The sequence below is a fragment of the Caenorhabditis briggsae genome, assembly GCF_000004555.2.
Source record: "Caenorhabditis briggsae complete genome, chrIII, whole genome shotgun sequence".
Classification (NCBI taxonomy): domain Eukaryota; kingdom Metazoa; phylum Nematoda; class Chromadorea; order Rhabditida; family Rhabditidae; genus Caenorhabditis; species Caenorhabditis briggsae.
The window spans coordinates 3,388,257-3,399,869 of record NC_013490.2 but is presented as its reverse complement, the minus strand read 5'-3'; the positions used below and the strand labels follow the sequence as shown (position 1 = coordinate 3,399,869).

General features: G+C 36.0%; 4 protein-coding genes across 4 annotated transcripts; 1 reads left to right on the top strand and 3 right to left on the bottom strand.

Moving 5' to 3' along the window:
- Window positions 1-1,232: 1,232 nt before the first annotated feature.
- CBG21134 lies at window positions 1,233-2,919 on the bottom strand (the record flags this gene model as incomplete). The annotated part of the gene is made up of 3 exons (XM_045243549.1): window positions 1,233-1,393; window positions 2,199-2,292; window positions 2,734-2,919. The coding sequence occupies 3 exons, from the start codon at window positions 2,917-2,919 to the stop codon at window positions 1,233-1,235; spliced, it is 441 nt and encodes a 146-aa protein (XP_045097247.1).
- A 677-nt stretch (window positions 2,920-3,596) lies between these two features.
- On the top strand, window positions 3,597-4,031 carry CBG21133 (the record flags this gene model as incomplete). Its single annotated transcript, XM_002642705.1, has 1 exon — window positions 3,597-4,031. The coding sequence occupies one exon, from the start codon at window positions 3,597-3,599 to the stop codon at window positions 4,029-4,031; it is 435 nt and encodes a 144-aa protein (XP_002642751.1).
- Window positions 4,032-4,514: 483 nt separating this feature from the next.
- On the bottom strand, window positions 4,515-6,491 carry CBG21132 (the record flags this gene model as incomplete). The annotated part of the gene is made up of 3 exons (XM_002642704.2): window positions 4,515-4,584; window positions 5,965-6,317; window positions 6,447-6,491. The coding sequence occupies 3 exons, from the start codon at window positions 6,489-6,491 to the stop codon at window positions 4,515-4,517; spliced, it is 468 nt and encodes a 155-aa protein (XP_002642750.2).
- A 91-nt stretch (window positions 6,492-6,582) lies between these two features.
- CBG21131 lies at window positions 6,583-10,674 on the bottom strand (the record flags this gene model as incomplete). The annotated part of the gene is given in 4 exon segments (XM_045243548.1): window positions 6,583-8,653; window positions 8,673-9,207; window positions 9,858-10,037; window positions 10,665-10,674. The coding sequence occupies 4 exon segments, from the start codon at window positions 10,672-10,674 to the stop codon at window positions 6,583-6,585; spliced, it is 2,796 nt and encodes a 931-aa protein (XP_045097248.1).
- Between the last annotated feature and the right edge of the window lie 939 nt (window positions 10,675-11,613).

The window sequence follows — 11,613 nt, the reverse complement described above, 5'->3', positions numbered from 1 at the left end:
GCTTCGTTCAGTAAAGTGCAGGGCGCCAGTTGGTAGTTGTCAGGAAAGCAATCGGAAAAAGGACATTAGAGAGAAATCGAGTGAGTTACGAATCATGAATTTCTGGATTTCTCTTTTTTTCCATTTTTCACGATTCAGATTTCTCCGAAATGCAAAAATAAATTTTCATTTCAAAAACCGGTGCTTTGAAAAAAAATCAGCTGCTAAAAATTCTAGAAACTCATAAATCTAAAATCAGAAATCCAAATATCAGAAATCAAACAGTTAAAATTTGGAGAAATTCAGAAACTCAGAAATTCAGAAACTCAGAAATTCAGAAACTTAGAAATTCAGAAATTCAGAAATTCAGAAATTCAGAAATTCAGAAATTCAGAAATTTAGAAATTCAGAAATTCAGAAATTTAGAAATTCAGAAACTTAGAAATTCAGAAACTTAGAAATTCAAAAATTCAGAAACTCAGAAATCCTGAAACTCAGAAATTCAGAAACTTAGAAATTCAGAAATTCAGAAATTCAGAAATTTAGAAATTCAGAAATTCAGAAATTCAGAATTCAGAAATTCAAAAATTCAGAAATTCAGAAATTCAGAAATTCAGAAATTCAGAAATTCAGAAATTCAGAAATTCAGAAATTCAGAAATTCAGAAATTCAGAAATTATAAAGACGTTTCTACAGACAGACATTGAGCACTGCGTATCCGCGGGGAGAGGCTTGGAAGAAGTTGAAGACGTTGGTGTAGTCGTCACTCTCTATGTCGACGCCGTTGACGTGGAACTTTTCCTTTGGGTACGGCATGTATGAGCAGAATTCCTAGATTGGTTCGCTCAGTCGGTGCTCTTCAGATAAGTGGTTTCCATCAATGTTCTCCTCGATTGGCTCCCATCACCGGATTTTCTTTGTGAGCTTGCTGAGAGAGTAGCTGGTGATCCTCATCCTTTCTTTGGAAGCTTCATTTCCTTCAAAAGTCTGAAATTTCAAGATTTTAGATTTTTTTTAAATTCTAGTATTTTATTCTCATGATTTAAGAATTTTCAGAATTCTGAGAATTTCGAATTTTCAAAATTCCAAAATTTCTGAGTTCAAAAAATCGTTTTCTCTGCATGACCACCAGCTGGCCCCAGGCACTTTATTAAACAGAAATTTGAGATCCTGAGCACCACCTGACACTATAAAAACTAAACGGGAAATGAGAGAGACGCCCATCAATCTTTTTCTCTAGTTCTCTCACTCTCTCACTTTTGTGGTGTGCCTCCAGACCACGGATAATTAGTACTTCCATTGTGAGTAAGGTCTTCGAATAGGAATTCAGTGTCGGTACTCATACCGTCTATCCAATAGGTCAAATAGTTGTATGAGTCGGGGTTAGAGGTGTACTTGGAGGAGTTGGATATATCTGAAAACATACAGTTAAACATACTTTTTCAGTTAATTTTGGTCATTTTCAGCGGCCTGGATCTCGGCTGATTGAAGGGTTGAAACAGACCTAGATTAAAAACTTTGCATTTACAGAATTTTTTTTTGAAAATTCCTAGTTTTCTTTTAGATTGTTCATACATAAGGTTTTGATTCCAAAATGCAAATACAAAATCTAAAATCCCAGTTCAAACCATGCAATTCTGTCCAAAAACCAATTTCCTAGCTAATCTAGAAATCGAGATACGGTCATTTGAAGTTTCCGAGGTTAGAGACGCAGCGTGTCTCGTCGTCTGCGTCTCTAGTCTTCTAAACTTGAATCCGCTTTCATGAAAGTTGACTCGAAAATTCAGAAAAAATAGATTAAAAACAGAATAATATTTGGTTCCAGTTCCTAAAATGATGAAAAATGGCTTAAAATAAAGAACGATTCTAATTTAAAAAAAAGAATAGAATATCAAGACTATTTTTATAAATAATCTAAAATCCGTTTCATAAATAATCTAAAATAATCTAAAATCGTTCAATTCTGTCCAAGAACCAACTTCCTAGCTCATCTAGAACTCGAGATACGGTCATTTGAAGTTTCCGAAGTTAGAGACGCAGCGTGTCTCGTCGCCTGCGTCTCGTCGCCTTCTAAACTTGAAGCGGCTCTATCTCGGTTCCTAGAAGCGCTAGAAGTGTGATTTTCAAACAGAATTGTGGGGGAATTTCGTCTATTTTATAATTAACGTTTTTTCTATATCTTATGCACCGGTACTGTACCTGAAATTTTCGCCTTATACCTTGCATGTAATCATACTCATCAGAGTTCGCTGGACCAGTCAGTGTACCATTATGTGCTTTACAAATGTGCTTTACAAAGTGCAGATGCTTCCGCTTGATTATTACAAGGAGGTTCTTCGAAAAAGAAAAGACCAATACAAACTACAGTAGTCTCTCCTTTTTGGAAATGTTTTGTGTTTTTTGGGCAGATAAAGAGACTGTAGGTCAGATTGTAGATATGGTTAGAAGAAGATACTGTAGTTTTGAAAAGTAGACTATTGATTGTTTGAGTCAAATAATTGGGTCCAAGAGCCAAAGGATTGAAAGCTGGACATTGATTCTGTAGTAGCTGAATCTAAAAATTGAAGTTTAAAACATCCTATCATGTAAGAAGTTTGTAGGAGATTACCTTTAAAGATATTTCAGAACCTCCGGAATCAACCTGCTGAAGGGATCGAAGATTCTCAAATAGAAAACACTGACATCGAATATCCGAAATTTTGTGTGCCACATGTTAGAAAAATTTTTTGAGTAAAAAATAGAAGAAAAACTTACTGCACACATAGCATCTGCTAAACATTTCAATATACATTCCTCCCAAGAAATATCAAAAGTTTGTGAGAATGTAAAGTTTCCTGGCTGCCCAGAAATGAGTATCATAGAAGGCTCTTCTACAGGATACTCAGAAACAAAAAGCGTAGAAGATAATTGCACATTTTTTATCTTGTGGTGAAGTATCATCCATAAAGGATGATTTTTGGAGACCTTCAATTTTATTAGTCAAATCCTCTTGAGCTGGAGGATATACTTAGCGGTCTGATAGATTTATAATGTGACACTTGATGGAAATGTTCATTGAATCGGTGATTTTCGAGAAAAGAGATTTTTGAAAAAAGAGGTCCAACGACTAGAAAATATTAAAAAAAAGAGAAAAAAGCTAGGTAGTAATTAGTAAAATTCAAATGTTTTGGAATTTTTGTTAGTTGACCACTTTTTGATATCTTTTATAGGAAATGAGATGTACATAATTCTATGTGGAGCCAACATTGAACACCCTTTTTGCGGTTCCTTCAAAAGATATCAAAAAATTTTCAACTACAAAAGCGTTTGCCTTAATAACAGAAACATTTTATTAGTGAAACATTTTTCGATATCTCGAACAGGAAACGAGATAATTAGGGACAAAATGATTATCCTTTTTTCCTAGATTTTAAAAATGAAAATTAAAAAATTTTTTAAACGTTGAGAAAAATACTGATTGTAGATTTTCAGCGTGGCAAAGAAATGAAAACTTTGCAAATTTAGAAGAAAAAAACTACGTGATATACCCCCCCCCCCCCATTGACCTTTGAAGATTACTATAAATGAAGAGGGAAATGAAAAGAAAAATCAGTTCTCGGTTGCTCTGGGCTCTAGAAATGGGACCCAGGCAAAGGATCCGGAAAATCAGGAATCCTGGAATCCTGGAATCCAGAAATCTGGGAATCCGGAAATCCGGGAATCCAGGACTCCTGGAATCCGGAAATACTGGAATGCGGGAATCCGGGACTCCGGGAATCCGGGAGTCCAGCAATCCGGAAATCCGAGAATTCGGAGAATCCAGAAATCCGGGAATCCGGGAATCCGGGAATCCGGAAATCCGGGAATCCGAAAATCCTGGATTTCGGGAACCCGGGAATCCGGAAAATTTGGAAATCCGGGAGTCCGGCAATCCGGAAATCCGGGAATCCGGAAATCCGGGAATCCTGGAAGCCGGGAATCCGGGAATCCTGGAATGCGGGAATCCGGGACTCCGGGAATCCGGGAGTCCTGGAATCCGGGAATCCGGGAATCCGGGAATCCGGGAATCCTGAATCCGAAAATCCCGGATTTCGGGAATCCGGGAATCCGAAAAATTTGGAAATCCGGGAGTCCAGCAATCCGGAAATCCGAGAATTCGGAGAATCCAGAAATCCGGGACTCCGGAAATCCGGGAATCCGAAAATCCTAGAATTCGGGAAAATGGGTCCTTGGGTCCTTGGGTCCCTGGGTTCTGATAAATTTAGAACTTTTGAATTTCCGATTTTTTTTTTGATTTTCACATTTTTTCAATCCCAGAATTGTGATAATCTTTAAATTCTCAATATCCTGAATCTTCGAATGCTCTGAGTAATTTTATTCTTGAATAACGTCAGGATTTCTGAATACCTGAATTTCTAAATTTTGGAATATTCTCGAAATAATCAAATCTAAAAAACCTTTTATTCTAAAAAAAATTTTACACACAAGATTTGATCCGATGCACCATAAGTACTACAATAACAAAACAATTGAAATAGTTTAACAATTAAATTGAGCTAGAGTCTATTTCTAACAACTGGTCGGTCACGACACTCCCGGTGACGGTTTGGAGATTGGACGAACTTTCTGGAAAAGACGCTTTTTTGAAATTCTGACTTTCAGAATTTTAGAATATTAGAATCTTAGATTTTCAAAATTTCAAAAATTTTGGAACTCCAAGAAAAACTCACTTTTTTTTCTATATATCCGAATTTCTTGACGTCTTGCTAAAGTTTGGCGGAAAATCTTAAAATTGGAATTTCTCTTAAAAATTGTTCAAAATTTGAAAAATTCGAAATTAAAGCTTACCATTCTTGATTCGCTCTTATGATTGGCACAGTTCTGATGTCGTTGCACGATATTGGTCATCTTTTCCTCAATAAAATCATCTTCTGAATCCTAGGTGACGTCTTCTGATTCTTTGGAGAAGCGACCTGAACCACATTGCCATTCAGCATTGCAAATTGCTTTCGGTTCCCTTTTCTGTTCTGAAATTTACGAATTTTCAGAAAAATCGTTCAATTCTGTGTTTGCTGAAATCCTAGAATTCTCGAATTACAGACGCATTTTCCATACTTGCTAAATCTCGGCCTGGCCCGGGCCGGGCTGGAGAACAATTTTGATAATTTTTGTCAAAATAATCATTTTAAAGCACGAAATTTATTCCATGACCCTTCTTAAGGCCAAGGCCGGGCCGGGCCAGGGCCGGGCCGAGCCAGTGAAAATTCCTCCACCGGTCCGGCCCGGCCTGTATTGCATTTTCGAAATTTCAAATTTTAAGAAATAAATTCATAAATACAATTTTTGAAGCTTTCAAGACTGCTTTTTTCGAATTCGTGGAATTCAGGAATTCTGAAATTCTGAAACTCCGAAATTCTTAAATTTCAAAAATTCAGACACTCAAAGCTTCGAAATCATTGAAAATCGAGAAAATATGAATTTTCAAAGATATTCCAATTTTTTTTAGTTTTCTCAAAATATTTTTTTTTCAGAAGATTGAAAATTCAGAAATTCAATTTTTTAATATCTGGAAATTTTAACTCAAAAATTCTAGACATTCTTCTAGACAAAAGAGAATTTTTTTTTGGAGAAATGGAAATTTGAAAGTAAAAATTTTTTAACATTTCAAAAAAAAATGGAAAATTTTAAAAAGTCGCATTTTTTGTTTCAAAATCTGTCTCAGAAATTATTAAAATTACTCACCGTTAATTAAAATCATATTGAGTTTTATCACATATAGATTTCAGACAGAAGAATAAATAATTAGGGTAAATAGTAAAATTGAAGTTCGAAAAAAATCAGTATTGAGACATCTAAAGACACGACGCCATAGGAAAAGTATGATGAAAAGAAAATCGCAACGAAGAAGTTCAAAAGTGAAAGAGTAAGAGAATTAGAGAAAAAAAGATTGATGAGTTTCTCTCGGATTTTGTGTTCAGTAAAGTGTCAGTGGTGCTCAGGATGAGCAATTTGAAGAGGAACATTTCTGAGAAATCGTAAAGTGGAACGGATAGAAAGTTTAGAGGGATTCTGAGATTCTGTGATTCTGAGATTCTAAGATTCTGAGATTCTGAGATTCTTAGATTCTGAGATTCTGAGATTCTGAGATTCTGGGGATTTCTGGAGGGAGTCGTATGTATCTTCAGCATTGTAGCCATTGATTGAATCCGTTCCGGGTACTTTGTCCAACAAGTGCTCCGAAATTCTCCTTTTGGTTTGTCCAATTTGGCTCCGCAACTTTCCACTGCTGCTGGAGCTGACGGCGGTGGTAGGTCGAGTGGTCGCCATGTCAAGATGAGAGATTCCAAGTAATCTCTCACCTTGTGAATATCTCAAACTTGGGTAATTAAACCTTTTATTTATAAACAAAGAAAAGATAAAAAAGGAAAAAGTTAAAGTGAAACAATAAAAAGATATATCAATTGTGGCTCTCGACGGTTTTTATATACGTTTTTTAAACCAAAATATTGTGATTTGTCATCGAGATTCATCATCCAACTTATGTTTGGATGACGAATCTCGATGACATCAACGAAATACGTTAACACTTCTGATTCTGAATTTTGTGTATAGAAATTCAGAAATTTAGATTCTGAGATTTTGAGATTCTGAGATTCTGAGATTCTGAGATTTTGAGATTTTGAGATTTTGAGATTCTGAGATTTTGAGATTCTGAGATTTTGAGATTCTGAGATTTTGAGATTCTGAGATTTTGAGATTCTGAGATTTTGAGATTCTGAGATTCTGAAATTCTGATTGTGAGATTTTGAGATTCTGAGATTTTGAGATTCTGAGATTTTGAGATTTTGAGATTCTGAGATTCTGAAATTCTGAGATTCTGAGATTCCAAGATTCTAAAGATTCTGAGATTCTGAGATTCTGAGATTTGGAGATTCTGAGATTCTGAGATTCTGAGATTCTGAGATTCTGAGATTCTGAGATTCTGAGATTCTGGAATTCTGAGATTCTGAGATTCCAAGATTCTAAAGATTCTGAGATTCTGAGATTCTGAGATTTGGAGATTCTGAGATTCTGAGATTCTGAGATTCTGAGATTCTGAGATTCTGAGATTCTGAGATTCTGAGATTCTGAGATTCTGAGATTCTGAGATTCTGAGATTCTGAGATTCTGAGATTCTGAGATTCTGAGATTCTGAGATTCTGAGATTCTGAGATTCTGAGATTCTGAGATTCTGAGATTCTGAGATTCTGAGATTCTGAGATTCTGGAATTCTGAGATTCTGAGATTCCAAGATTCTGAGATTCTGAGATTCTGAGATTCTGAGATTCTGAGATTTTGAGATTTTGAGATTTTGAGATTCTGAGATTTTGAGATTCTGAGATTTTGAGATTCTGAGATTTTGAGATTCTGAGATTTTGAGATTCTGAGATTTTGAGATTCTGAGATTCTGAAATTCTGATTGTGAGATTTTGAGATTCTGAGATTTTGAGATTCTGAGATTTTGAGATTTTGAGATTCTGAGATTCTGAAATTCTGAGATTCTGAGATTCTGAGTTTTTGAGATTCTGAGATTCTGAGATTCTGAGATTCTGAAATTCTGAGATTCTGAGATTCTGAGATTCTGAGATTTGGAGATTCTGAGATTCTGAGATTCTGAGATTCTGAGATTCTGAGATTCTGAGATTCTGAGATTCTGAGATTCTGAGATTCTGGAATTCTGAGATTCTGAGATTCCAAGATTCTAAAGATTCTGAGATTCTGAGATTCTGAGATTTGGAGATTCTGAGATTCTGAGATTCTGAGATTCTGAGATTCTGAGATTCTGAGATTCTGAGATTCTGAGATTCTGAGATTCTGAGATTCTGAGATTCTGAGATTCTGAGATTCTGAGATTCTGAGATTCTGAGATTCTGAGATTCTGAGATTCTGAGTTTTTGAGATTCTGAGATTCTGAGATTCTGGAATTCTGAGATTCTGAGATTCCAAGATTCTAAAGATTCTAAAGATTCTGAGATTCTGAGATTCTGAGATTCTGAGATTTTGAGATTTTGAGATTTTGAGATTCTGAGATTTTGAGATTCTGAGATTTTGAGATTCTGAGATTTTGAGATTCTGAGATTTTGAGATTCTGAGATTTTGAGATTCTGAGATTCTGAAATTCTGATTGTGAGATTTTGAGATTCTGAGATTTTGAGATTCTGAGATTTTGAGATTTTGAGATTCTGAGATTCTGAAATTCTGAGATTCTGAGATTCTGAGTTTTTGAGATTCTGAGATTCTGAGATTCTGAGATTCTGAAATTCTGAGATTCTGAGATTCTGAGATTCTGAGATTTGGAGATTCTGAGATTCTGAGATTCTGAGATTCTGAGATTCTGAGATTCTGAGATTCTGAGATTCTGAGATTCTGAGATTCTGAGATTCTGAGATTCTGAGATTCTGAGATTCTGAGTTTTTGAGATTCTGAGATTCTGAGATTCTGAGATTCTGAAATTCTGAGATTCTGAGATTCTGAGATTCTGAGACTCTGAGATTCTGGAATTCTGAAATTCTGAGATTCCAAGATTCTAAAGATTGTGAGATTCTGAGATTCTGAGATTTGGAGATTCTGAGATTCTGAGATTCTGAGATTCTGAGATTCTGAGATTTTGAGATTCTGAGATTCTGAGATTCTGAGATTAGGATATTCTGATATTCTAAGATCCTTCTGCACACTTCTTCGCATGCGTCCTTAGCCGTTGCAGATTCTGATGTGCTTCCAGAAGCTTCGCTCTTGTTGCATGTTTCTTGTCCTCCGGTGATGCATCAACTTCCTCCATCTTCTCCGGATTTTTCGGATCCTTAACCTTCAGAGCAGCAGCATAAGCAACCTGCATCTTCGCATTTATATCATCTGTGGGCGGTGGCGTCTGCTTGTTCAATTCGTCCAGTTCCCTTTTCATTGTTCTTGTTAAAATGTAGAGAATGATGATAGTAGGCGTGCAAGTCACAATTAGAACGACTCCAATTAGATATCTGTGGTCTTTTGCAGTCTTCGGGGGGTCTCCCATCGACGCCAGCTGCTGACACAGGTACTCGCATCCCTTATATTTTTCTCCAAGATTTTGGCAAGAAAAATCGTCGGGGAGATTTTCGTGTGGTGGTTCATAGACTGGGGGGAGAGGTGCTGGCTTCGTAGTGGGCTTCGTAGTGGGTTTCGGAGTGGGTTTTGTGGTTGGCTTCGTGGTGGTCTTCTTGGTCGGCTTCGGAGCTGCCGAAAGAACGAATCAGTGATAATAAAAAGCATATACAGTAATTTCTAATCTTCTCGGTTTTTAACCCATGAAAAATTGCTCTTTTCCGAAATTCCGAATTTCTGAATTTCCGAATTTCCGAATTTCTAAATTTCCGAATTTCTGAATTTCCGAATTTCCGAATTTCTAAATTTCTGAATTTCCGAATTTCCGAATTTCCGAATTTCTGAATTTCCGAATTTCTAAATTTCCGAATTTCTAAATTTCCGAATTTCATAATTTCCGAATTTCTGAATTTCTGAATTTCTGAATTTCTGAATTTCCGAATTTCTGAATTTCTGCTTTCTAAATTTCTGAATTTCTGCTTTCTAAATTTCTGAATTTCTGAATTTCTGAATTCCTGAATTTCTGAATTTCCGAATTTCTGAATTTCTGAATTTCCGAATTTCTGAATTTCTGAATTTTTTTTTTCTGAAATTGAAATTTTTTCTGAAAATTTCTGAAATTCAGAAATTCCGAAATTCAGAAAATCAAGGTTTAAAAAATAGAATTTTAGGAAATGAAAATAGAATTTTAGAAAAATGAATTTCTGAATTTTCAGATTTTAGTGTTCTCGGAAATTTTGAACTTTAAATAATTTTTTTAGAATTCTCAAAATTTCAGTTACCTGCTTTATTCTTCTTTTTAGATCTTGCTCGAGCATGACGAATTCCTTCTATAGTGTCCTCAGGAAACTGCACATTCCGTTTTCCATCTTCCAGAAGTTCCTCGTCTTCTGTGTCAGCTGTTATTGCGGCCAGCATGATGATGAGCAACGCGAGGAGGAACATCCATTTATTGACGATAACTGGAAAAAAAGTTGAAAATTTGATTTTTGTGACTATTAAGCTATTTTTCAGAAAAAAAACTCGGAAAATTGAGCCAAAAGTTTACCGTCACGGTGTACAACGCTTAATGTCACTCTGCGTACAGCTGTCGTCCTCGCCCTTATGTTTGCAACCGGGCGGCCGCTTTCTCTCTGCCCGCGTGGCTCAGTCGGTAGCGGCGCCGCACCCTCAATCATCGCCCCCACAAGTTCAAGTCCTCGAGGGGCATATTTAAACGGAATTTCGAGAAATTTATTTTTTTCATGTCTCCCCACCTTTCAAGGCGCATACTACCGTACTTTGAGCCTATTTTCACAATTTCCTTGACGATTTTCATGTTTTTGAGTCTTTTTAGCTCGAATAAAAACGATGAAAATCGTCGAAAAATTGAAAAAAAAATATTTGAAATAGGCTCAAAGTACGGTAGTTTTCGCTCTTGCGCGTTTAAGAGCAATTTATCTAGGTATCCGCTCGCAACGTGCACTAATTTCAAATAAGACTTCCAATTCAAAAATTTCAGCAAAAAATACCAAAAAACAAAGAGTGATTTTCAATATTTTTGATGCCTAAATTTAAGAAATCGTGCTCAAAATGGTGACAAAACCAACCTCGAATCATTTGAATTGTTCGTATCGGAAACTAAAACCAATCTGTGTGAGATAAGAAGTTGATTCGTTGAGAAATTTCAGTTTAGACTGACTGATTTTGAGCCGCCCGTAGGGGTGGTGACACGTGGCGAACAAGGAGACTGTGTTGATATAAAAGTTCACGTGGAAATTGGGATTTAAGGTTTTTTTGTTCGTGGGATTGGGATAGGATTTTTTGTGTTTCGGGATTTGAGATTTTCTCATTTTTTTAGATTTCTTTATTGCAGCAACCCAAAACCGGACAGCCGGACACTAGGACCAACAGACACGTCTAGCGTTTTATATATAAGTAAGATACTTCTAATAGGCTTAGAGATGCATATTTTCTGAAAACTATCTAAGCCTGAGAGAAAGCTTATTCACGGAGGCATTAGTGTTTGCCGACGTTTTGCTTATACGTATGTAAATTGGGGCCCATAAGAAAGACAACAAAGAAATGGAGCCAAAACTATCAGGAGAAGTCACATTTCCGCTCTTATCATCCTAGAGAGCCTCAAAACTCCAAATTCTGGCACATTATTCTGATACCTGCGCATTTTTCAAATATCGGACCAAATTCGAAAGGGTTACGGTCGACAAGAGCTGTGCAAACACCGCGACGCAAAAAGGCACAGAAAAATTTTTTTGCCAAAAAACAAATCTGAAAAAAACCAGAAAAGAGTTTCTGAAAACTGTAATTTCGATGTTTTTTAGATTGAATTCGAATTAATCGTTGATCACAGATACCGCTCCCCTGAACATTCAACTTTGAGCCAAACTATCTCGGTTCATGTGAAAGATATCAAAAAGTGGTTAACTAACGAAATGTTTACTATAATATCAGAAATATTTTATTAGTTTACAACTTTTTGATATCTTTTAAAGGAAACGAGATACATTGACTCGAAGTTAAGCGTTTGTTTGGAGTATC